We start from the raw sequence: 25,499 nt of genomic DNA, 5'->3' as shown, positions 1-25,499 counted from the left end.
TATTTCCATAGCTTTTCAGAATTGAAAATATAGTATTTAAGAATGTTTTTGTTATTAAAATAATTTTTGATAGAATGGGATTCAAAATTATAGCTGGCACACAAACCATATTTATTAATAGTCATTGAACGACAAAAAATTCATTGTGAATTTTCAAAATTAGGTTACAATTTCCGTACTTATTGACTTTTTTGGTTTGGACTCTTGTACAAGTGCAACATACATATTACATACATTTTTTACATACATATTTTAAACTTATTATATACATATTTAATTCCGCGCTTTTAATTTGTCGTGTCGCATATTTATTTTGTTGTTCCACATGTAATTGTGAACTCCCTCAAAAATAAGTGCGGACTGAGACTCGATTCTGTAGATGCTTCTAAAAATCTTGATTATGTAGCAGAAACTTTTACTACTCAATTTCTAAACAATTTCTACAGCGAAACGTCAAACAAATTCCAATTCCAAATTATGACGTTTTTCAAATTGCAAATAGAAGAAGAATATTTACGTGTTAAAAATTCTTTGTAATTGTTATTTTACTTGTTTTATTACTTGAGGATAACTTTTTAAACATTAATGTAGCAATTGTGAAAAATATTAAAAAATTTAAGCAACTATATTCTATTATAATATCTTATAATTTTGTGTCTTTGTTTTCATTTAATTGTACCTACATACATACACATTATAAATTAAATTTTATTATATTTTGATTAAGTAATGAAAGTGATATTTAAATTATTCACCAAAAATGAGTTGGTTCGATACAGCTGGGCTAGCTTCTTTAGCTAAAAATGCACTTAAGGAAGCCCAAAAGCATATAGATAAGGCATTAGATATTCAGGATGAAGATATGAATTCATCGATTACAATAGCAACGTCCACATCTACAACTCCTCCAATGCCATACACAGATAATACTTGGGGATCATTTACGGGATCATTCTTCGATAATCCAAAATCAGATGAAATGATAACTACCCCACCAAAAAGTGCATCAACTTCATCCACAGAGCTTTTGTCGCCCTTGATATCTCCTACAACAAATGCATCTTCCAATTCTGCTAAACGGGAATCTATAAACTCCAACTCAGATTCAGTTGAATTAATTTTATCTCCCCCAACCTCACCTTCTGTAACAATTTTTAATTCTGAATCTGTCGAAGTAATCAATACGCCAACACCAACAACATTTTCCCCAACAGATAATAGCTGCGAAGAGCTTGGTTCAAGTCCAATTGATTCCAAAGCAAAATCCTCTGATAGCGTTGAAATAATCGATCATCACGAAATTTTAGAAGAGGATGAAGATTCAATGTCTTTTAACACTGTTATGGACGATGAAATTCCATTATCTTCAAAAAATTTAACAGACAGTACTAAAACTTTAAAACAAATGCAATCTATAGATCAGTCTCAAAGCACGAGCGATACATTAGATTCTAGTTGTATTCAATCAAAAATGCAAAATTCTATAAAGTCAGTTATTTCAATTGAAGAAAATTTTGTGGATTCCCAAACAGTGTTATCTGATTCAACTCAAAGTTTTGAAAATGTTCAAATTTTAGATACCGCTGAGCATTCAAGCTCCCATTCGGATGAAAAAATTAGTGGGGGTCAAAGGTAAGTTCTCATAAAAAATTAACTTTGCAACTACTTAAGTGTTTAATTCAATTTTAGTGGTGGTAATTGCTCGGAGCATGCATCTGCTGATGAAATCGAAACTACGACATCTTCCGATATCGAAATTATTTCTAATCCTAATGGTGATTCTAGCAGCACGAATAGTGCGTGTCGTATTACCCCAGTCAAATATCAAAAAAGAGCTAAAAATTATGCAAATGCTTCAGCAGACCATAATTCTAGATCACTTAAAAAAGGGCACTGTAGAGAACCATCAGAAATTTCAATACAATCAGAAGATTCTCAATCTGATTTTGATAAATTACAACGTCGAATTAGTGAGCTAAATGAAATTTTAGAAAATAGAGAAATAAAACTTTTAGAATTAAGTCGCCAAAATGCTACGCTTTTAGAAAAAAACAGTGAATATAAATCGCAACTGGACGCTAAACGCAAAAATGATGATAGTGAAGAACACACGCAAAGGCTTTCGGCATTGGAAAAAAAATTTCAATCTACCATAAGAGAACGAGACGCATTAAGAGATCAGTTAAATACAATACGTACTGAGCTTTCTTCGAAAATACCAAAGGATGACTTGAATAAAATAATTGCGGAAAAAGACTTCATGATTGAGGAATTAAAAACAGAAGGAGAAAAATTATCAAAAAGTGTGCTGCAACATTCAAATATTATTAAAAAATTAAGAGCAAAAGAAAAAGAGAGTGATACTACACTAAAAAAAAATAAAGAGCAAATAGAATCATTGTCAGACGAAGTCGAGAGACTGAAAAAGTCTTTGACTGCCAAAGAAGAAGTCGAAAGGACACAAATAGAAGCTATAAATAAATTATCATCTAATAAAAGAAAATTAGAGAAAGAAAATGAAACACAAAAAAGTCAAATTGAAGATTTAACATCAAAAATAGAAACTTTAAGAACTAGTTTAGACGCAGCCAAGAAAGAGTTATTAGATAAACATCATAGTCATCAAGAAATGAGCAAAAAACAAGAAGTATTAGCGTCAATTGAAATTGAAAATAAGAATATACAATCACATAATGCTGAATTATGTTCTAAATTGGAAGAAATGAGAGAAAAATTACGAAATAATGAATCGGAACATTCTGCAAAAGAGCAAAAATTACGTCAAGAAAATTTGGATTTAATGTCTCGGTTAGAAAAATCTGAACAAAGGTGTGAAGAATTGACAAACGAGGTTAGTTTAGCCACAGTTCCATTGGTAAGACAGTTGGAAGCGTTGCAGTCAACCCTAACTAATCGGACAAATTCATGGGAGAAACATGAGGAAAAACTTGTTAAAGAACTAACGGAAACTCAAGCGAGTCTAGAAAATCTAAAGCATATAGAAACTCAATCAACGTTCAAAGAAACGAGTCTTAACACAAAAGTTAAAAATTTGGAAGATCAACTTCAAAACGCTTTATTAAAATATGAGCAAGCTAACAGCGAATTACACCAGAACATCGTAAATTTTGAAATAAAGGAATCAATTTATAATAAGTAAAATAAAACAAAGGCACTTATTCAAAAATAATTGAAACATATAATTTTTTTATAGAAAAATATCTGAAATAGAGTTGAAATTAGAAGAATCAACAAAACTAGTGAAAGACTATAGGGCAAAGTTACAAAAATTAGAAGAACAAAGTAATCAATCAATCGTGTGTGTGACGGGAAGCGAGCAAAGTGAAATTTTGCCCAAAGATGTAACTGGCAATGCATCAAATATAGCTGAAATTTCGTCAGGTGCAAGTGATTCAAATACAATTGAAGATGATCTGAAGCAAAATGAGAGGAATCAATCCCCAACATTTAGTATGGAAAGAAATTCAATGTCAGAATCTGTTATTTCAGCTTGGCAAATGGTAAAGAATTTCAGTGAGTAGTGATTTAGGTCGTGTAGTTATCTTGTTTATATAATTTTTAGGATGATTTAGATGCAATTTCGAATTCTGGTAGAAGAGGAATTGGTAATTTTTATGAATTTGGTTTAAGTAGCGCTAGCGTTGGAAGTATTGGATCACATCAACAAATGCTTCATTCTACGGCCATGTTAAGTATAGAAAATTTACAAGCGACCCTGAAGCAAAAAGATGGTGAACTAAGTCAATTGCAATGGGAAAATTCAAGAATTAAGAGTGAACGAAATGCATTAAATTGTGAAATATCTAATTTAACTTTGGAATTGGAAAATGTAAGCAAAATTTTTGTACTATTTTCACATATTTTATATAATAGCACTTTTAGATAAAGGAACGAATGTCCGGTTTAGATACATTGGAAAAAGAATTTATGGAACTCAAACATCAATATGATGCTTTATTGCAAATGTATGGAGAAAAAATTGAAGAAGCTCAAGAATTAGAATTGGATTTACAAGATGTCAAAGAGATGTACAAAGCTCAAATTGACGAATTATTGAAACAACAGAAAGAGTTATCATCATCAAAATAGCTGTAATTAAATACCATATAAAAAAAAAGAAAATATAACAAAACAAACTTTACCAGCTATAAAATTTATTTCGTACGTCTTTCTTTTTCAGAAAAATATTGTGCTTTTTAAAATTTGTGATTATTTTTTTTATATAATTAATAAACAGTTAAAATAATAAAATAAGCAGTTGTGTAGAAATAGAAGTTATAGATTTAAAAAATACTTCTTTTATAATAAATAATTATAAAAGTATTAAATTTAGAAAAAAAACTTTGTAATGTTAAAAAAGTGTATTTCGTATATTTATAGCACAGTTTGTTAAATTGAAACAGGACTTAAGAATTGAATAAATTCACATTTGATCCACGTTGATTAAAAGTAAAATAGCAAAATTACACGTCATGTTTCTGTCCGAATTTAGTTGTGCAAAAACCATTAAAAAATTGTATTTAACATAAATTTTCTCGAATTAAGTTTTTTAGATTTAAAACCTAATAAATTATACCAAAATACCTTCATTTGACGTTTTTTAAATGAATTATTTATTCATGCCTTAATTTTAAAAATATAAATCACTGTTCATTCACATCTTCATATGAATATGTTTACTTTGAAAAATATTCGTTATAATGGAGGATGGCTCTCTCGTACAAATTTATTTTTTAAAATATAGAGATATCATCTAAGGTTTATATTGCTTATATTATTTCTCACGATCTCCCAAATAACTAAGCATAAATCTTTCTATAAATTTAAAAAGACGTTTTTAAGTTTTAACCTTATATTTAAATGCCTGTTAGTAATAAACTTATTTTAATTTCAATATATTTAATAAAAAATAAAGAAAAATTAAGCTTTTCCTTGTAATACAGTACTGACACTCAACAGTGAAATACTTAAAAACAGCGATTTATTCTTTGGAATTTTTGTAAATAGAAAATATATTTTCCTTTCGAAATTAAGGAAACTATTTCATGTTTATATTTTACACTATTCCAGAAGGTTGAGCCGTTGGTGGTTTTGGTCCTGGTTTTGTCATAATTTCCACCGCATTTTTAAATATTTGTGTTTTCACAAAATCTGATGCTGCTGAATTAAGATCTTTATTTGCTCCAAAATTGCATTTAATGTATCCATAAAGATTAGCACCATTTAATGCCAACGCAATCATTACCTTAAATTTTTTTTAATTATAATATACCATAATCTCCATTAATCTTTAAGTACATACCAATAACAGCCATTTAAATTTCAAACTAAATAATGCTACAATAAAAAATATACACCATAACGCTGGTGATAAAACTAATGCTAACCAAAAAATTCTTGCTTCATTTGGATTTGGCGAACCCTGTATTTGACCCTAACATTTAATCAATTCAAAAAGTTAAATAAAAAAAAATTGAACAGAAATATTTACAGCATAGCGTAAGTTTTTTATAAAAAATACACATTTGGTGTCACCTTTTTCGATTCAAAAACCCAATGAGAAACACCTTGGTCATCAATGTAATTCCACCATCTCAAACCAACTAATAGTCTTCCAGCTTAAATAGAAAAAATATCATTAAAATTCAAGAAAATTGTGATACGCTAGCTATTTACTTATATTTTTAACTGTCCAAAAGTCTGCTGATAACAAAAGTGTAACAAATACAAAACTACTTATGAAAGAATCAGAAAACCAACCACATAGCATGTACCTAATAAATTGAAAAAAATTTTAAAACCGTAAACAAATATTCAAAAAACTCAATTCTTACACAATAATTGCCGCACTTCTAAAAAAGAGATGAAAAAAGGTTACAACTGGATGCCTAAAATTTGAAAATTGTAACTTTCCAACAAATTTTAAACAAATTTCTTACGAATAACGTTTAGGGTTTCCTTGTTCATCTTCTTCGCCAAATGGAATGGTATCATCTAATAAAGGATCCTATGATAATGAAATCATGAAATAGTAATGAAAGCCAACTTGGCATTAACATATTGTGTATGTATGTATATTAACAGAAATAGTTCTAATCAAAATTAAATTAAAGTAAATACCACCAAAAATTAGTAAATCGAAGCTACTTATATCTACTATAAAATAAAAATGCAAGCTATACCGGCATGCAAAAACATACATTTCTTACCGTAGCGGACATTGGATTAAATTGTTATTAATCCGAATATTTCCTAATCAAAAACCTCTAAGCTATGAATATTGTGATGTTACTTAAAAAAATAGTATTCTTTGTTATGTCAAATATGTTGTAAAAACTGAAGTGTCTAAAACAACCTGAGCTGACAAATGACTTAAATTGTCAAAATATTTTTTTTTTATTTTTTTACGGCTCTTAAATCTTAATTCTAATGACATATAATAAAAACAACAAGCACTTAAGTAATATAGTTTTCATGATATTTTAGTGATCTCATTTTAAAATTACAATAACAATTTATTTGAATAAAAAATTGACTTGTAATGTTAAAAATTAGGGAAAAGAATGAGATTGCGCCAATTGCTATTAAAAATAATTAAAATCACATTTCGAATCTAAAAATAGAAGCCCAATGATTAACTTCACTTAATTCACTTGCTTTGAAAGCTGTGACATCTAGTTAATTACACTAATTCTTATTAAAATAGACAAATGAGTAATTCCATTCCTCTTTGTAAGATTTTACAACAAAAGTGACAGTTCTTTATGTAACTTTATAAAATTTTATTAAATCAAATTCCTTCATGAATTCGAAAAAACTAAGAATAATTAAGGACATAAACCTTAGGAGAATTATAAAGTAATATCTCTCAAATCGCCCGAACTTTGTGCAAATTGTACCTAAATGTAATGGCACATATGGGAACAATTTCCACAATAGTAGAAAATTTAACAAAGAAAGCTGTTTAGAAAAATAAATTTAATTGTGAATTTTTTAGCAATATAACTTATGTTGTCAAATAAGTCATCTGACATCTGGCAGACTGACATTCGTTTCGCTCATTGATCGGTTTTCTTGCATTCATTCAATTGTGACGGAAATGGCTTCGTGAGTTTTTATATTTTGTTTTATATGTGAAAAACCGTAGAAAAAAATCTTAAGATTGTGCATAAAATCATCTTATAAACTTTATTAATACATTTTGAAATAAAAAAGCAAAAATTTTAGTTCTTCAATGTTAAATAAAAATTGTAGTAAGTGACTGAAAGAAGAAATTCTAATTCACATCGAATTTTAAAGGAAAAAGTCATCATCATCAAATCATCATATAATCATCGCCGAATAGGGCACCACACGAATACATACATAAAGACGTGTTGGAGCCCCATTTCTTTATAATAAAGTAAATACAGTGTATAACCTGAAAAGAAAATTATCGATTTATGTAGTGTAGAGGAAGAAAATCGGGAAAACTCAATTTAAAAAGCTCTTTGTTTCCACATAGAAATTTTTTTTTTCTTTACATAATCCCACACGACACGATAAGACTGTATTAAAAAAAATATATATATATTTCTATGATAATTTTGTTGTGCTGGTGATATTAAATTTTATATTAATAAAAAAAGAAAAAACATTACATTTATTAAAAAAATTATTTTATTCCTATTTAGTGTTTGAAAACAAGGACATTTTTTTTCGTCATTCACAACTACATATATTTTCCGATAAGATTATAAAAATTCTATAGTTTTTCACAACAAAAAGTTATTGTAAAACCGAAATCATTTCGAAACTTGAAAATTAACTTAAATTTGCATCTACCTACATAGCTGCGTATATATTTTTATATTTAAAAAATAAAATTAAAATGTCAGCGGAACGTGAAATTCCAGCAGAAGACAGCATTAAAGTTGTTTGTCGTTTTCGACCGCTAAATGATAGTGAAGAAAAAGCTGGGTCCAAATTCATTGTAAAATTTCCAAATAGTGCAGAGGAAAACTGTCTTTCTATAGCGGTAAGTTGATTGTATTTTCTATTTAATTTTGCGTCTATTTCGATTATACTTGAGTAATGTGTATTTTATTTGCTTAAAGCTTAATTTACTTAAGCCTTAAATTGTTCGAAAATACTTTGAACAATAAATATTTTTCAAAACTATTGTTCTAATGAAAGAGGTAAGGAGATTTACTTAGTATGAACTTACATCGACTTAATATTTTACAATAATATAATTTTTTATTCCGCTAATTTTTTTTTCCTCAAAACCGTTTATAGGTATATAATAATAACCATATTTAACAGAATTTACACATGTTAATATTTATTGAGAATTAATAATCTTAAAACTGAAAAAAATTAAATAAAATTATTTACATATTATTGTATATGTACATATATATGCATATGGAAAAAAATTGTTCGAAAGCTACGAAAGCATGAAAAATGAGTCATCTGGAAACAAAACATAAGAAAAAACAACAAAATACTTATGCAAACCTAACTACCTATAAAATTATTCAATTTTTATATGTACATACCTACTTATGTATGTACTTATGTAGGTTTTAGCTATAGTCTTTTTAAAGTTTCTTCACTGGAATACCTTTCGCAATATTTTCACAAATATAACCCTATATTCTATCACTGCTAGCTGATATTTTCTTATAATATGAGAGTAGATATTTGTATTGGAAGATATTAAAATGAAGGGTTTATGTTTTTATCAAAAAAGCAAGTAAGGTAAACCTTTTTTGCAGTATCAGAATTTTCATGAATTGTAGCAATTTCGATTCGAATCAAATGCTAACTTTTTGTCGATGATATTATTTGAGCAATTTAAATAACTAAGTTTCACGAAATTGAGAAATGAATGCAAAAACCCCAAATTCTTTTAAGAAGATTAAAAAAGGAAGTCTTTAATATAAGCCATAGTGAATGCACTCCAATAATAATGAACACATTCATTTGAAAAATATGTTTTTTGCTACACTGACAAAGTAAATTTTGAAGCGTCTAATATTTTGAATTATTATTTCAATAGAAAAATGTTTAACTGTGTAAAAGTGTAACAAATCGCATTGGAATTAAGAATAGATTATTCTTGGATTGATTTAATTTATTGATTTCGTGAAGCTTATGGCTTAGTAAACGGTTTGTCTTACGTCTTTTTTGAAAGAAAGCATTTCTTTTTAGCATTATTTATTTGCTTTAAAAATAATGATCTCATAACACTTTGGAGATTTGAATCAAAAAATAAATATTTATTATACATACTTAGAATGTACCTACCTACATGATTAGATTTACTCTCACGATAAAAAATCATGTTTTAATTGCCTCACAGTAAAATAAATTGAATTAGGTATTATAAAGAGTCACTTAGAAAATAATATTTAAGACCATTGATTTTTTTTAAATTTAATTTAAGCTAAATATTTTTGGAACTCCTTGTAACTATTTATTCCTTTATTCATAAAAATATGCATTTACATGTGGATTTAGGCATGTATATAGTAATTCAATATATTTGTAGACATTGTACGTACACATTATGTGTGCATGTAATTTTCTATAAAAATATCTGTTTTTCCACACGAAGGTCCTTAAAGTTTTATTGTTATTATTGTTGTTTGTACTTTATTTTCTTTCTAATTTTTGTTATAGTTTGTTATAAATTTATCGATCCATTAAGGAAAGAATTTGTGTAACTTAAGAGATTTTTTCAATTCACATAGGTAACCTACCTTTTAAACAATGAATATTGTATACATAAGCTTAAGCTGAATTAGTATTAAAAATGCATGTGTGTATGAAAAAAATCATAAATGAAAATTTACAGTTAAAAAATTCAATTATATTACGGTATATAACCTATACGGTTATGTTATTATATATATATAATATGTTATACCATATACCGTTATAACGTATAGGAATATAAGTGTGTGTATTTAATTTGTACATGAATTTTATATTTTGAAAGCAAAAAAAAACTACAAGATATCCCAAATAAAATGTTTTTAAAGAAAAGCCTAAATTGATTTTGATTTTTAATAAGTTTTTGTGCATTATCAATTAACCTGAATATAAAGTAATAAATTCTCATCAAATATATCTCTAATTCCAGTTTGTTTTAATTTCCCTATTTTTTTTTTGTTAATTCATTTTAATTTTTGTGTTTAAAATTAAAACCATGACTTAGTGATGATGTCATAAATATAGGATTTTTTTTTGCTTTACATTTATTTTTTGTGTGTGTTGTGTCTCAGTCATGACCATCACACCAATACAAAAAAACAAAATATTAACTTTATACTTAATTAATTAAAAAAAATTACTGAATTTTTGTTGCCTTCGTTTCATTAAATTAAGTGATAGTTAACAAAAAAAAACAAACATTTTTAACTTAAAAGCTTTGCTGTTTATTATTATACTTCAAGCACTTTCATGTATATACATACTTAAAACACAAATTTACTTATACTAATTTTAACTATCAAGTTTTTATATTTTTGGTTAAAATATTTAATAATATTGATTTTGCAATTATAGGAAGAAGAACTTAAGTTTTGTATTTGTATTTTATTAAGTATTGTATATGCATATTAAATAACATTGTATAATAGATGAGAGTATATTGTCACATATTACACATAATATGGTTGTGTACTGCATTTATACTAAATAATGTCCTTTTTCATTTACATAAATTCGAAATAACGATTTCAGCAGTTTACATAATCGCATACTTGTGCATTGGAAAATTTTATGTGATTACATAACGTTTTTGTTAACAATTTGATTTGTTTTTATCTTAATTAACGTGTCATCTAAAAATTTTTCTTTTCCAATAAGTATAAGAACTTGTTGTGTTTATTTTTTGTATTCGTTGTTTTGAAATTTTTAATTAATTCATTTGCTATTTTTTAATTCAATGATGAATTCAAACATTTGAAATTGAAATAATACATCAAAAAAAATTAAGAACAATAGTACAATAGAAAATACAACAAGTAGTAATGAGATCAGTTTGATTTTACGCTCGATCATCTCTGAAAATTTAGTGTTGAGCTGAAAATAGTTTTTATGGTTGTCAATAAAATAAAACAGATACATATCAAATAACCTGATTAGATTTGTGAACAGTACAATCATAAATCGTATGTGTACAATATTCAAAAAATTTTATACTTACTTTATAAAAAGTTCTATAAGTTTATAACCAATACTAAATATTTTATAATATTAAAATAAGTAGTTATTCTGTTTATTACACTTAAATTAAAATTATGCTACTTAATTGTTGACTTAAATTAAATTTTGCTAATTAATTTACTTTTGCTAATTTTATAAACTTATTTTGTTTGGCAAGATTATGAATTAAGAAAATCAGCTACATATAATTAATTTCATTTTTAGCACTTTTCCAAAAATTTTTTGAAAAAAAGTGCTTATTAGTTTCACTCTGTCCGTCCGTCCGTCCGTCTGTCCGTGTGTCTGTTTACAAAACTTCTACATTCTTAAAGATAGAAAGCTGAAATTTAATACGTACATAGATCTTTACTAGAAACTTATTTTCGTAGAACAAAATTTTTACATATCTCCCCCCCTCTAGAAGTTATACCCCCCCAAAGCACTAAAAATGGCCTATTTTAACTATTTGTTGCAATGAAACCATAAGCATTTTTGAAATTTTGCAAACGCAGAAGGGCAGTGACTTGCTTCCCCTACCGCGGTATACTATAGTTAAACTTTAGAAAAACAAAATGGCCGTTCAAATTTACCGTTATCTAAAGTCCTTTTTTTCCAAATTTTTCATGTCGTTTTTCTTCTAGACCCCAGCCTGTAGAAGCTTGAAATTTTAGGAGCTTTTAGACATTAACAAGTAGTTCATTTCGTTAGAAGAAAATTTTTTTTTCATCTCCACCCCCTCTCAAGTTATGGCCTCTTGAAATTTGTGAAATATGCATTTTTGACACCTTATATTTCTGAAACCGCAAGTTTTTTCAAATTTCTATAAACGCAAAAAGTTAACAGTAAATTCCATGAAATTAAAAAATATAATTATTTTTCTTAACTCACACAATTAACCCTTAAAATCGAGCATTATGTTAACCCCTGTTTATATTAAATTTTGCTTTATTTCAAAGACTGCATAAATGGTTCATCCTAAATATATGCAATCCTAGAAATAGTTTCGTTTATAAATGAAAATAATTTTAATAGTGTGGTGGATATACATAGACTGTTTTTAAAAGCAGTATTTTCACTTGTTTAAGGGAAAAGTGCTACAATACAAACCATTGGTTTGACCCAACTTTATTTATTTTGCACACAGAAAGTTAAAAGAAAGAGAGAGCTGAATTGAAGTGTTGCCAAAAGCTTTTAATTTTTTTCAATAACTATATAAAGTAGTTCTCTTAGTGAAAATAACCACTTTTGACTTAGTGAACGACTTTTGCCAAAATATAAGTTGTCGTTATGCTAGTGTTTGACTTGGTGTAAGTACTCCTACAAACTGATGTTTATATCGCTATTGTAATGTTGCAGTTGTTATTTATTTGATTCAACTAAAGGTCTTTACATATGCATATACATAAATTAATCGACGAGTTAGGAATATCGGCGCATTTAAATATATGTATATATGTAACATATGAAGCTAAAGTATATTATGATTTAAAAAAACTAAACAGATGCTTTTATGTTTCTATGTAAATAAATATTTTCTATAGTCTTATAATACCATTAATCTTAACATAAAAATAAAAAACTAAAATAATTGATATAATTAAAATTGATATAAGAGCTTTTGACGTTAAATTTTTATAGATTTGCACATATGTAAGTACATTAATAATTTTCAATTCATCGGCTGTAGTTACTTAATCAGCTAAATTTAGTTCAAATAATTCACACTTCACAGCCATACTCATGTGTTATAATTTTTATTTTAATTTTTTTATTATTTTCTTTAGTTTTTGATAAAATCTTAAAAATCATACAAGCATCGTTTATAACCACTTCTTGTGATATAAAGTATTTTTCTTCTTTTATAAAATTTCATCTTATATTTAAAAAGTAGAAAGTTCATGCGTCAGCTTTGCTATTTAAAGAAAACTAAATATCATTTGTTATGAAATTCGAAATCTCATGTTTTATTGCTGTGTTCACTTTAAAAAAAAATTTTTGTTTCTTATCCATATTTTTGGAAATTCTGTTGTAATGTAACAAACACATATACACCTTTGTATATATGCTTAATACAAACACTAAAAACATATTATATTAATTTATGTAGTTATGAAAGTTAATGAAAAATTTAATATGTAAAAAAGTAGTTGTGATTAGCTGTCAATTTAACAGATAAAAATTTTGTGATTTTTAAATTAAAGAATGTTATTTATAAAACAAGACTATCTCGAGTTTTCATGATTGCAATTTGCAAAATGTAATTCAAACAGTTTTTCTTCACGATACTTATTCTTTTAAGAAAATGGGTTCTCTTAAGCGAAACTTGAGGGAAAAATTTTTTTGAATAGGTACAAATTAAAAAATCAATACACTAAGCTAAAATTTGATCACATAGTGACTCCAATCTAGGATTCTCTTCTAGGCGAAACAGCAGTTAAACACAAATATTGATTTTATTCGAACTTTTTATTGAAATATTCAGTTTTATAACCCGCAATCCATTAATCAATTTGTTCTATTTATTCATAATTATTAATAAAAAAAGTTTCAAGTCTTTTTGGAAATGAATTTTCACTTATCCTTTAAATTTTTACATTTTTTTAAATACATTCAACACGTTTTACTGGCAAAGTTATGAGGGATAGAGGAAAATGTTATGTAAATTAACTTTTAGATCTCATCATAGCGCATCGAAAAAAAAGACAAAAAAAATAATAACAAAAATTTTCGAGAAATTTCGAGTTTTGTAAAAAAAATTCCTTTGAATTTTGATTTTGACGAGCTTTATCTCGAAAACTATGGCTCAAATCAAATTAATTGTAAGGAACAATCAATCGCTTGTAAAACGATCTCCTAAAGATAAATCTATATTTTATGGTTCCGAATTTATTAGCATGTATTTATATGCAGAAAAAGTCCGGTACTTTTCTTTCAAATGGCTGTATCTCGAAAACGAGTATATCTGCACCTCCTCCCCCTACCCATACAATTTTTTGCTTTTGAATTTTTTTTGAAATTGATCAAAAAATCATCCCTGAAATTATTGGTCACCTTATGCGAAACACCTTGTATATACATACATATTTATATATATGTACTTAAAATTTTGTATTCTTTTTAATAAAGGGATAGTACAATAAATTTAAAATACACCGCTTTTTTGGAAAAAAAAGTGATTCAAAAGCTCATTTTTAATTGCCTGAAAAAGATTTTCTTTTGCACAATTCGAAATAGTTAAAACTAAAAAAATATTTGTGTGATATTTTCTAGTATTTGGAGATTTTACAAAAAAGTCGTATGAATTGTTGTCGTTATAAAATTCAGTTGATGTTCCACTATCTATTAAATAAAAGTTGAAAAATAGGTCACTATTTGAGTAGGTACATAACTTAACCTGAATAAATATAAAGATATTTTATATTCAAGGTTTTTGTAAATTATACTAAGTACCTATCTAGATTTTATTATAGTGATTTTCATTTAAATTTGGTTATGTTGCTTTTCACTTAATTTTTTAAGTTTAATTTGCTTTTAACAAAATATGCACTAAATTATGCACGAAACAACATAATTAAAGTGATGACAAGGTATGAAATTTTGATTCTTATTACCAGTTCCGAATATTTCATATTTTTGTTTATCCTTATTGACCACAAAATTTATTAAGTAATTTTCACTATTATCAAAAGCTATTTCCAGAAATTATTTACTGTAAGAGATTTATTAAAAATTTTAAGTAAGGAATATTGAATGCTCATTAAAAATGATGCCCCTGATAAAATGAGAAGAAAATTTTTTTGCGAATCAATTAATGGAAATAAATTTCAAAAATATTCAAAAAAGTAGAACAGAATTTTAATAATATATGTATATGTATATTTGTATGCACACATTCATATAAATATTTTTAATTGTAAATTCTATTTTCAAACTGCAAAAGAAAAATTCATGTGTAAACTTTTAAATTATGAATTTTAAATAAATGGCACACAAGCGTAATTATTTCATATTATCCTTTTGAGAAAGTGCTTAGAAAAACTTCGAATAAAAATTTCATGTTTTTATGTATTGAAAGTGCAATTTTTTTTTCATAAGATGTACGTACTCGTATAAGATCTGTTAGGAAATCCTAAGAAATTACATACAAGGATGTTGAAAAAAAACATAGTGAGTAGTTTTTAATTATTCTTTGTTCTTTTAGGGGGGTAATATGCAACCCTTTCAACAACAGAAGTAGTTTTTTTGTCTATTGTTTTGAGTTTTTAATGTTTTTATTATACTTACAGGAAAATTTTTTATATTCATTTGTCGGGCGGAAGAAAGCTTTTCATTTTTTTTTGTGTTTAAAGCTTTCCTCCATGTAAATAAATACCTATAAGGAAAAAACAAAAACAAAATCTCTCATACTTCTGTCATAACATTTTACATCGGTTTGCTTATATACATATATGTATGTGTATATCTCGATTTATAATGTATAAAATAATGCATATATTTATGTATTATGTTTATGCCCAATATGCCTAGAAAACTGAAATTTTCCTTTTTAAATGCACAAAATCTGCAAAGGCAGGCTATGCCAAACAAATTTGTATCATAATATCAAGCTTATAAATGCTATCAGAACTCCGAGGTATTTACACTTAAATAGTTTAAGTGTAAATTATATTTAAGTTTAATAATTATAATCGTCCTTTTTCTTTATTTTTAATAGAATATTTTATGCATCTGCGATATTGAATTTCGTTTGAAAATTGTTTTTGAAACGAAATTAGGCTTTCATTTTGCACCTAAATTTTTAAGCAAAAAAGAATCTTTCCAGGATATGATTTGGAATACATAATTTCTTGAATCAATTAAATAATATATTAGAAAATTTGAAATTGTTCTACTGCAGAGCAATAAGTAATTCAGTTATTATTTATAAATAGTTTTAGTACAATATTTTGCCATCCAATGAATGAAATGACGATTTTCTTATTTCGTTACTCCTATTAAGTTCAATCTTAAAATTTCTGAAATTTTATATTAAGTATTTTTATAGATTTCGTCTGTTGATTACTTATATTTTTATTATTAGAATGTGCAAGTGCGTAGTTTTATATTCTTACTTGTATTTCCTTTATGATCTACTTAAATCTGTTTGAATAATGTTAAGATTTCTTAATGGTAGTTTGATGGGTTGACAAATATTTGTTTGTGCTTTTACCGCAAGTTTTTTTGCATAGGTAATTATTTTTTTTTCAGTTTTGTTTTTTTTTCTGAATTTTAATTAAAGTTGTTTGAATAATATTATGACTTGATATAACTATACATGGTATGGTTTAATTAATTTGCACTTTGAAATACATGTAGACATATGTACTTTCATTAACAATTCATTAAATGATTAAAGAAAAGGTTTTTGTAGCTATGTTATAGAGAAATAGAAATATAATTTTAACAAAAATATTCAAAGAAAATGTAAAATATTAAATAGTTGGTTAACATATTATTCAAAATTATTCACTTATTTCAAAATTTAATATTTAATCTTATGTTTTTTACTCTAGGAGTAAGTAAAAAAATAGTTTAAATTCAATTTGAAAAAATATAAGAAATTTTTAAACCTTGATTATATCGAGAAAAAAATTAAGGAAGACTATATTGAGTTTTTTTTTACAGAAATGTTTATTTTATTGAATCTCTAACGTTAATAGTTTTAAAGTTCCCATAATTATATTTACACAAAAGCACGCTTCCGTGCTAAGAAGAAGTAAAGAAATTTTTTTTCCACTTTGAGACTATAATGAGGCAAATATCTATATTGTTTAAATATAAACTCATAAACTTCTTTGTGATCATAATGATGACAATCAAATAATTAAAATTAAAGTTCAAAAATAAAGTTTCTTCGATATTTAAATGATAACTTTTAAATTTGTGCTGCATATATAATTTGTAAATAGAAAAGTGTTCAATTGGCTTAAAATTTCTATTAAAAATTGTGCTTCACAACTTACACAAATCCTTTGAGGACTAATTTACATTTTTATTTGCATTAAATACTCAGCTTATTTAATGTCTAGTGATTATATGTAGTGATTCTAAATTTTGAAAATAAATTTTTTATTGGAAAGTTAAACAACATAAAAACGTAAAAGCGCACACGTTTGTATGCTTGCGTTACAATGCTTAGAATATTACATTGTGTTTTATTAAAATTTATATTTTTTTTAAAGCCAAATAATTATTTTCTGCATTCATTTCTGCGATGATTTTTTTAATATATACAAGTGTACATGACACAAAAAAAATCTGATGATGTAAAATACAATATTTTTATGATTAATTTGCACATTATGCAGCTCAAACAAATAAGATCATTTGGAATTCAACTAAAAATTAACAAATTTACTTGAAATACTTCTGTTTCGGTTTAAATAAATGCGAATTCCAATTATCGTTCACAATTTTCTATTGTTCAAGAAATATTGATAAACAAAACGATTCACTGATTTTCAAATCATTTTAGCATTTTTTAGAAAGTGAATTGAATTCTTTGCTAGTCGATAACATGACTTGAAAACTTCCTTCAATACCACTTTGATATAAATACCACTTTTTATATTTTGTTTTAATATTTAACTTGCGTTGAATTTTTGGGTCCTTTTAAGTATTTTTCAAAGCAATAATTCATTATGAAAAACAACCTTTGCTTATGTATAAATTTTTCACACTTTTTAATTTTTTCGTTTTTTTTAGGGTAAAGTATATTTATTCGATAAAGTTTTCAAACCAAATGCATCGCAAGAAAAAGTTTATAATGAAGCAGCAAAATCAATTGTCACTGACGTATTGGCTGGGTATAATGGTACCATATTCGCATATGGTCAAACATCTTCTGGTAAAACACATACTATGGAAGGTGTAATTGGAGATTCAGTTAAACAGGGTATCATTCCACGTATTGTAAATGATATATTTAACCACATATACACAATGGAAATGAATTTAGAATTTCATATAAAAGTTTCATACTATGAAATCTATATGGATAAAATCCGTGATTTATTAGATGTTTCAAAGGTGAATTTAAGTGTACATGAAGATAAAAATCGTGTACCTTATGTTAAAGGTGCTTCAGAACGTTTTGTATCAAGTCCAGAAGAAGTATTTGAAGTAATTGAAGAAGGAAAATCAAATCGTCATATTGCGGTCACAAGTATATATTAATTATATTTAATGTTAAATTGAAAAATTTTATTATAATTTTGTTTCTAGATATGAATGAGCATTCATCCCGGTCACATTCAGTATTTTTAATAAATGTTAAGCAAGAAAATTTAGAAAACCAAAAGAAATTGTCTGGAAAATTATATTTAGTAGATTTAGCTGGTTCAGAAAAAGTATCAAAAACTGGTGCCGAAGGTACTGTACTAGATGAAGCTAAAAATATTAACAAATCTCTATCAGCTTTGGGTAATGTGATATCAGCATTAGCAGATGGAAATAAAACACATATTCCTTATCGTGATTCAAAATTAACCCGTATTTTACAAGAATCTCTTGGTGGTAACGCTAGAACGACGATTGTTATTTGCTGTTCCCCAGCTAGCTTTAATGAATCTGAAACGAAATCAACATTAGATTTTGGTAGACGTGCTAAAACAGTTAAAAATGTTGTTACCGTCAATGAAGAACTTACTGCTGAAGAATGGAAACGTCGTTATGAAAAGGAAAAAGAAAAGAGTGCTCGTCTTAAAGGTAAAGTTGAAAAACTGGAAGCTGAATTGGCTAGATGGCGTGCTGGTGAAACTGTAAACTTAGAAGAACAAGTTAATTTAGTTGACGTTATGGAGGCAAGCACTCCAAATGTAGAAGTTGAGTTAACTAATCCAACCCCAGGACTAGTGCCAGCAACACCAAGCATTGGTGGCCCAATGATTGGTTCAATCAGCAATGAAGAACGCGCACGCTTGGAAGCTGAGCGCGAACGTTTATATCAACAACTTGATGATAAAGATGAGGAAATAAATCAACAAAGTCAATACAATGAAAAACTTAAAGAACAAATAATGGATCAAGAAGAGTTAATAGCAAATGCACGTAGAGAATATGAAGCTTTACAAGCTGAAATGACTAGAATTCAACAAGAGAATGAGAGCGCTAAAGAAGAAGTAATAACATATTTTTCTTAGTATTTAAATAAACTATATAATTTTTTTTTTATTTTCTGTAAATCAGGTTAAAGAGGTACTTCAAGCTCTTGAAGAACTAGCAGTTAATTATGATCAGAAATCCCAAGAAATCGACAATAAAAATAAAGAAATTGATACGATCAATGAAGAGTTACAACAGAAGCAACAACTACTTAATACAACAACTTCAGAGCTACAGCAATTAAAAGATATGTCAGCACACCAAAAAAAGCGTATAAATGAAATGTTATCCAATCTTTTAAGAGATCTATCTGAAGTGGGGCAGGCGTTATGTAGTGATAGTTCTGTTGACATGAAGATCAACACGCCAGATTCAGCTGGAAAAGTTGAGGAGGAGTTTACTGTTGCACGACTTTATATAAGTAAAATGAAATCCGAAGCCAAAAACATTGCCCAGCGTTGTCAGAACCTGGAGTCAACCCAAATGGATTCAAATAAAAAGGTTTCGGAGTATGAAAGAGATCTAGGTGAATGTCGCCTGTTAATATCACAACATGAGGCTCGTATGAAATCATTGCAGGTAATTTTGCGTAACTTTACCATAGTCAACAATTTTTTTTAAATGATTCGCAAAGATTATTCAAATTTGTATTTCTGAGACTAAATTGTTTTCAAATACATACGTATATAAATACATGTATTTCATAAGAAAATGTACATATTTAAAAAAACTTTTTTAACAAAGTTATAAAAATTCAAGTTAGCTAAATTTTAAAAATTCAGTTTTGTAATAAGTTGTTTTTTATGATGTTAATCAATACATATTCTCGATATTAACGTCAGGAATCAATGCGTGAATCTGAAAATAAAAAGCGAACACTTGAAGAGCAAATCGACTCTTTGCGAGAGGAATGTGCTAAATTGAAAGCTGCTGAACATGTTTCTGCTGTAAATGCGGAGGAGAAACAGAGAGCTGAAGAATTACGTCAAATGTTTGATAACCAAATGGATGAATTACGTGATGCACATACCAAACAATTACATGAATTAAGAGATGAGATATCAGCCAAGCAGGAGGCTATGAATGAGTTAAAAGAGTAAGTTTAAACATCAAAATTATGTTAAACAATTGATTGTAAAAAATATTTGTATTTTCAGTATTAATCAAAAATTGACGCTGGCTCATCAACAAATGACATCGGATTATGAAAAACTAAAACAGGACGAAGCCGATAAATCACAGAAATTGCAAGAAATCATGTCAGTATATAAAGAAACTTCGAATAACAATTATAATTTTAATGATAAAATTAATTCATATTATGACAACAAATTCTTGAGTAATAATGGTATAATTTGTAAAGCGGAAATTGTAAAGGCACAACAATCAATCAATCAACAGGAAAACTCACTGTTAATACCAAATTCACCAACGTCTTTAAAATCAAACACAAATTATCACAATAAAAAATCGCCCGTTGGTGTTCCTTCCGCTATATCAAAATTTGATTATTTTCGAATGCAAAAAAATTTATTTGATAATGTTGAAATAAGTAAAAAATTACGAAAAGATTTAGCAAACTGTACAAAACAAAATTCAAATTTTAGTAGTAGTGATGACAATTTTTCTGATGACAAAAATAATGATAGTGAAAGTAATAAATTAGACAGTATTAAAAATGTTGATTCGGGAAATAACAAAAATTTTACAAAATGTCGTAAAGCATATTCGGTATTTTTATCAGCATTGCCAACTTTACAATTACACTTATTGATTTCCTTAGCTATGGTGCTTATAACACATCAATGCCCACAATATTTGATAGTATTGTAAATAAATTTTTTCATTGTGGTGCACAAATTAATGAAAACTAAAAATTGTGATAGTAATTTTGAAAAGCATTATGGTACAGCAATAAAAAAAATGTATACTTTTTAGAGTATGCTGTAACGAATAATTTTCCAAATTAATTAAAATATAAATATGGTTATTATCAAAGCTGCGATACTTCAATATAGTAAAGTTTTAATTTTATGTTTTGAAAGTTATTTAAGAAGGCAAATATTTTACTACTTAATTTAAGGACAAATGTTTTACTAATTGGAAAATTGTTTTTTCAAAATGAAGTATCCTATTTTTTTAATAGTTCAAAGTAAAAGTTACTTCACATTGAGAAAATAAAATTGAGTTCACAGTTTAGACTAGGGCTAAGCTCAACGAACTTATTAAACAAGTTTTGAGAAAACAGAAAAAAAGACCGTGATTAGTTTAACTTGACGTACTTAATTTATTTTAAAAGAAATTCATAAAATTCTTTTGTATACGTATTCTATTTCACTAACTTTGAAACAATGAACTTATTCGGTTAACATATCTTATTCTGATTTTTTTTTAATGTTAAAATTTACTTTATTTTTAAGATTTTTTCTTTAATAACAACTAAAAAGTGCCTAAGAATCAAAACTAAAATAACTGAGGAATATAAAGCAAAAAATGTGCACATTTGTAAATATAAAAACTTGATACAAACTAGAAAAATTGTTATCTTCCTGTACTTTGGCTTAATTTTTTAATTGAAAAATAGTTAATATGCTTCATTAAGATAATTGACAATACTTTTTCACACCATTAAATGTTCAGAAACTCTCAAATTACGCTTTTAAAATAAAAAATAATAGTATTATTTTGAATTGCATTTGTAAAAAATCAAAGTTATGAATAAGTTTTTTTTATGGGAACATGTGTTGTTAATAATTTTACATTTATTTCCAATTAAATTTATAAAATATAAAAAGGCTTTATTACAATCAAGTATTCTTATATAAGGAGTTGACTTTAATTAATGAACGTGTAAATTTTGTTGATGTTTTTATTATTTTAAAAAAAGTATCAAATTATCAAAATTTATCATAAACATTTAACATTTTTAAAAATTTTTAAATATCTTTAACAATTAAGTTATTGTTTACTATTGCTATTAATATCGATACTATATTCTTAATTACATACCATAATTATTTATTTGATTATTTCGGTATTTTGAGCTCAACTCCACTATAAATGAAAATACAGCTTAACTTTACTGTAAATAAAAATACAGCTTAATGTTGTGAAAAATGATTTTCATAAAAATTCAATATATTTTGCTGTTGGTTGTTAGAAATTTATATATCTTTTTTAATTTTAAGTACAATTTTAATGTAAATAGAAAAAGTTGTAATTAAAAGCTCAATAAAAATAAAAAAAAGAACAAAAAAGAAAGAAAATATGAATACATACAAATTTATTTTTGGAGAAATAAAGTTAAATATCAAAACACACATGTTCTCAACTTTAATTATTTTAATAAATATGTCAACTTGCCTTTCCCATTTTCGCTATATAAATTTAATTAATTTAATTTTGTTTGTATTTTAAAGCCTTAGTTATAATTTTATAATTTAAGTTAATTTTTTGTTATTATTTTTTTGATATTTATTTTGCTAATTAGTCTTACCAATGAAAGAAGAGAACAAGCAAGGAAAGATCTCAAAGGTTTGGAAGATACAGTTGCTAGAGAGTTGCAAACATTACACAATTTGCGTAAATTATTTGTGCAAGATCTTCAGGTGAAAATTTATTTATTTTTCTTCTGTTGTTAATTTTGCCATTTTATTTTGTTATTCTTTTTTCGTTTTTTTTTTTATTTATTGTTTCTTTTTGGTTTCTCTATAAACAAATGTTATAATCAATCAATGTATATAATCAATTCGATCAAAAATAGGCTCGTATTAAAAAATCAATTACGTCTGAGGATAACGAGGATGATGGAGGTTCTTTAGCACAAAAGCAAAAAATTTCATTTTTGGAGAATAATTTAGAGCAGTTAACGAAAGTTCATAAGCAACTAGTTCGAGATAACGCTGATTTAAGGTGTGAATTACCAAAATTAGAAAAACGTTTACGTACTACAATGGAAAGGGTTAAAGCACTCGAAACCGCGTTAAAGGAGGCTAAAGAAGGTGCTATGCGGGATCGGAAGCGTTACCAATATGAAGTTGATCGAATTAAAGAAGCTGTTAGACAGAAGAATTTGGCTAGGCGTGGTCCACAAGCTCAAATTGGTAAGAATTTATAATTTTAAAATTTGTTCAAGCACTTTTGGTTAACGTTTTTTGGATACTTGCTGCACAATAACTTTCCAAAAAAAAGTATTGAAAACTAATACTTTAACTCAATTCAACGTTATTTTCGGAATTGAAAAGCTCTATAAGGTTCATTTTATATTGAAGAGAAAATTTCACAAGAATCGAAAACATAAACTTTGTTTTTGACAGTTAAAAATGTAACTTGCTTTCTTGTAAAAACAATAAACAATCAGATTTAGTAAGATTTTGTCTTAAGTTAAGAAAGGTGAATTCAGGGTAACTTTGAATTTCTTTATACCTTGAATCAATTTTGAAATTAATTTGATTGGGAGAGAAAATCATCTGCACAAGAAAAAAAGGATATATATGAATGTAAATACTGCAAATTTTTAATTACCTTTTTTTCTGTTGTGTTTTATATTTGCCAGCAAAACCCAAATTAGTAATTCCAAAAGATACTTAGTCACAGACATTTAAAAGCAATAATTTAGCTAAAATTATCACGAAATAATTAGTGAGCTCATTATTTAAACAAAAAAATAATTTTAGATTGAAGTGTGTTAGTACTTATTATAAAGAATTACTTTATTTTCTTTCTCTTTTAGCCAAACCAATCCGTGCCGGTCAAGGTCATATAGTTGGTATTCGAGCAGGTCAACCAAATCCAGTGATGTCACAAACATAATTTAGAAACTTTTGTAAACCAATAAACATAAAGATAAAATTTAAAAAAGAAATATAAAAAATTATAAAAAAAAATTAAAAAATTAGCTTACAGAATTGGAGTTATATTTAAAATATTGTGTTAAAGTTATATTTTTTAAAATTTAATTTTTTTTACAAAGACGGATAAATATAATATAAAATACATATATACACAAAATAAAAAATAATTTATAACAATATTTTGATTCAATATTCAATTTTCTTTAAATTAGTAACTTTCTCGAATTTTGATTTTCTCCTTTTAAATTTCAAATACATATTAATTAAATACGTTATGTGTATTTAATGTTGCAAACGCAAATATTAATTATGGATTTTATATATTAATAATAATTGTACATTAGAATTCGAACGAAATTGTAATAATTGGAATTAAAGAAATATTATAAATTCTATTGACCAAATTAGTTTAGCAAAGTAAAGAAAGTTTCAAAGCAAGTATTATATGGTAAATTATAAAATTATTAAAATTTACCTAGAATCAAACAATCACTTGAAAAAAATATAGTATTGTCATATTATTCAATATAAATTCATTTCAAAAATATATATTATTAAAAAGTTTCTTTAAGAAGTATAATATACATTTATCATAACTTAAAAACACAGTTCGCTAAAAAGAAAATTTATACTTTATAAAAAATTTTAAACCATTTCTGAAAATACAAAAATAATGAATTGTTCATCAATTTGATGTCTCCTATAATTTGAGATTCTGAAAAATTAAAATAAAACGCGAAAAATTTCAAATTATTAATATAAATAATGAAGGTAGGAATTTTTCTTTGAATTTCTAAAGGCCAAGATACAAACAAAATAATTAAACAATATTTGTTCTATCCTTTTCGTAATACTTTGAAAATTTCTATTTAAAAAGTGAAAGTTAATTATATTATAAATTTCCACAATTTAAATACAATTTATGAAAACATTTCAATGCAGAAAACATACTTTTTTCCTTTTTTAAGTAGATGGTTATTAATTATCATAAATGAATTTGATATATAAAATAAAAGAACAATGTTATCCATTATTTAATTTTAAATTATAATTAGACTGATTGATGAACATTCCCTTGACTTAATATTCAAGTTAAGTAGTTAATACATTTTAAGCAAATTAATTATAGATATTATCTTGATATTAACATACATTGCAAGTTACAAGAAATGATCGCGATAAACAAAATGTACTAAGAAAATACAATTCAGAATTAAGCATCTTAAAAATTATTAAAGTAAAACAAGTTCACCTAGGTAATAATCGTATAAGCCGATCAGTTGTTAA

At 26.1% G+C, this 25,499-nt stretch overlaps 3 protein-coding genes across 5 annotated transcripts; 2 read left to right on the top strand and 1 right to left on the bottom strand.

The window, feature by feature from the left end:
• Positions 1 to 524: 524 nt before the first annotated feature.
• Positions 525 to 4,610, top strand: LOC129605394 (TATA element modulatory factor). The gene is made up of 5 exons (XM_055515134.1): positions 525 to 1,632; positions 1,690 to 3,156; positions 3,215 to 3,521; positions 3,584 to 3,850; positions 3,904 to 4,610. Exons 1-5 carry the CDS (start codon positions 761 to 763, stop codon positions 4,108 to 4,110), a joined length of 3,120 nt encoding a protein of 1,039 aa, XP_055371109.1. The 5' UTR covers positions 525 to 760; the 3' UTR covers positions 4,111 to 4,610.
• Positions 4,611 to 4,855: 245 nt separating this feature from the next.
• Positions 4,856 to 6,362, bottom strand: LOC129605396 (uncharacterized Golgi apparatus membrane protein-like protein CG5021). Of its 3 annotated transcripts, none has more exons than XM_055515136.1 (7): positions 6,231 to 6,362; positions 5,961 to 6,028; positions 5,856 to 5,909; positions 5,698 to 5,795; positions 5,557 to 5,639; positions 5,324 to 5,455; positions 4,856 to 5,266 (listed from the first exon to the last, which is right to left on the bottom strand). In XM_055515136.1, the coding sequence occupies exons 1-7, from the start codon at positions 6,240 to 6,242 to the stop codon at positions 5,078 to 5,080; spliced, it is 636 nt and encodes a 211-aa protein (XP_055371111.1). In that variant the 5' UTR covers positions 6,243 to 6,362; the 3' UTR covers positions 4,856 to 5,077. The 3 variants fall into 3 exon arrangements, with proteins under 3 accessions (XP_055371111.1, XP_055371110.1, XP_055371112.1); XM_055515135.1 differs by having other exon boundaries at positions 6,222 to 6,358; XM_055515137.1 differs by having other exon boundaries at positions 5,324 to 5,443; positions 6,222 to 6,358.
• A 740-nt stretch (positions 6,363 to 7,102) lies between these two features.
• LOC129605181 (kinesin heavy chain) lies at positions 7,103 to 24,792 on the top strand. The gene is made up of 9 exons (XM_055514774.1): positions 7,103 to 8,038; positions 17,962 to 18,421; positions 18,481 to 19,376; positions 19,444 to 19,938; positions 20,202 to 20,455; positions 20,517 to 20,618; positions 22,850 to 22,967; positions 23,123 to 23,462; positions 24,092 to 24,792. Exons 1-9 carry the CDS (start codon positions 7,892 to 7,894, stop codon positions 24,169 to 24,171), a joined length of 2,892 nt encoding a protein of 963 aa, XP_055370749.1. The 5' UTR covers positions 7,103 to 7,891; the 3' UTR covers positions 24,172 to 24,792.
• The last annotated feature ends 707 nt before the right edge of the window (positions 24,793 to 25,499 follow it).

This window comes from Condylostylus longicornis, unplaced genomic scaffold, assembly GCF_029603195.1.
Source record: "Condylostylus longicornis isolate FDR11 unplaced genomic scaffold, ASM2960319v2 ptg000013l, whole genome shotgun sequence".
In the NCBI taxonomy this organism is placed as follows: Eukaryota; Metazoa; Arthropoda; class Insecta; order Diptera; family Dolichopodidae; genus Condylostylus; species Condylostylus longicornis.
Note: the sequence above shows the minus strand (reverse complement) of the source record. Positions and strands in the feature narration are given on the sequence as shown.

Excerpts from the sequence above, each read along its gene's own strand:
- LOC129605394 (XM_055515134.1), top strand. The coding sequence starts at position 761 with ATGAGTTGGTTCGATACAGCTGGGCTAGCTTCTTTAGCTAAAAATGCA. Across the intron at positions 1,633-1,689 it reads AAAATTAGTGGGGGTCAAAG|TGGTGGTAATTGCTCGGAGC; the intron begins GTAAGTTCTCAT and ends ATTCAATTTTAG. Across the intron at positions 3,157-3,214 it reads AAGGAATCAATTTATAATAA|AAAAATATCTGAAATAGAGT; the intron begins GTAAAATAAAAC and ends ATTTTTTTATAG.
- LOC129605396 (XM_055515135.1), bottom strand. The coding sequence starts at position 6,242 with ATGTCCGCTACGGTAAGAAAT. Across the intron at positions 5,640-5,697 it reads TTGGACAGTTAAAAATATAA|CTGGAAGACTATTAGTTGGT; the intron begins GTAAATAGCTAG and ends TTTCTATTTAAG. Across the intron at positions 5,267-5,323 it reads AATTTAAATGGCTGTTATTG|GTAATGATTGCGTTGGCATT; the intron begins GTATGTACTTAA and ends AAAAAATTTAAG.
- LOC129605181 (XM_055514774.1), top strand. The coding sequence starts at position 7,892 with ATGTCAGCGGAACGTGAAATTCCAGCAGAAGACAGCATTAAAGTTGTT. Across the intron at positions 19,939-20,201 it reads CTCGTATGAAATCATTGCAG|GAATCAATGCGTGAATCTGA; the intron begins GTAATTTTGCGT and ends TATTAACGTCAG. Across the intron at positions 20,619-22,849 it reads CAGAAATTGCAAGAAATCAT|TCTTACCAATGAAAGAAGAG; the intron begins GTCAGTATATAA and ends TTTGCTAATTAG.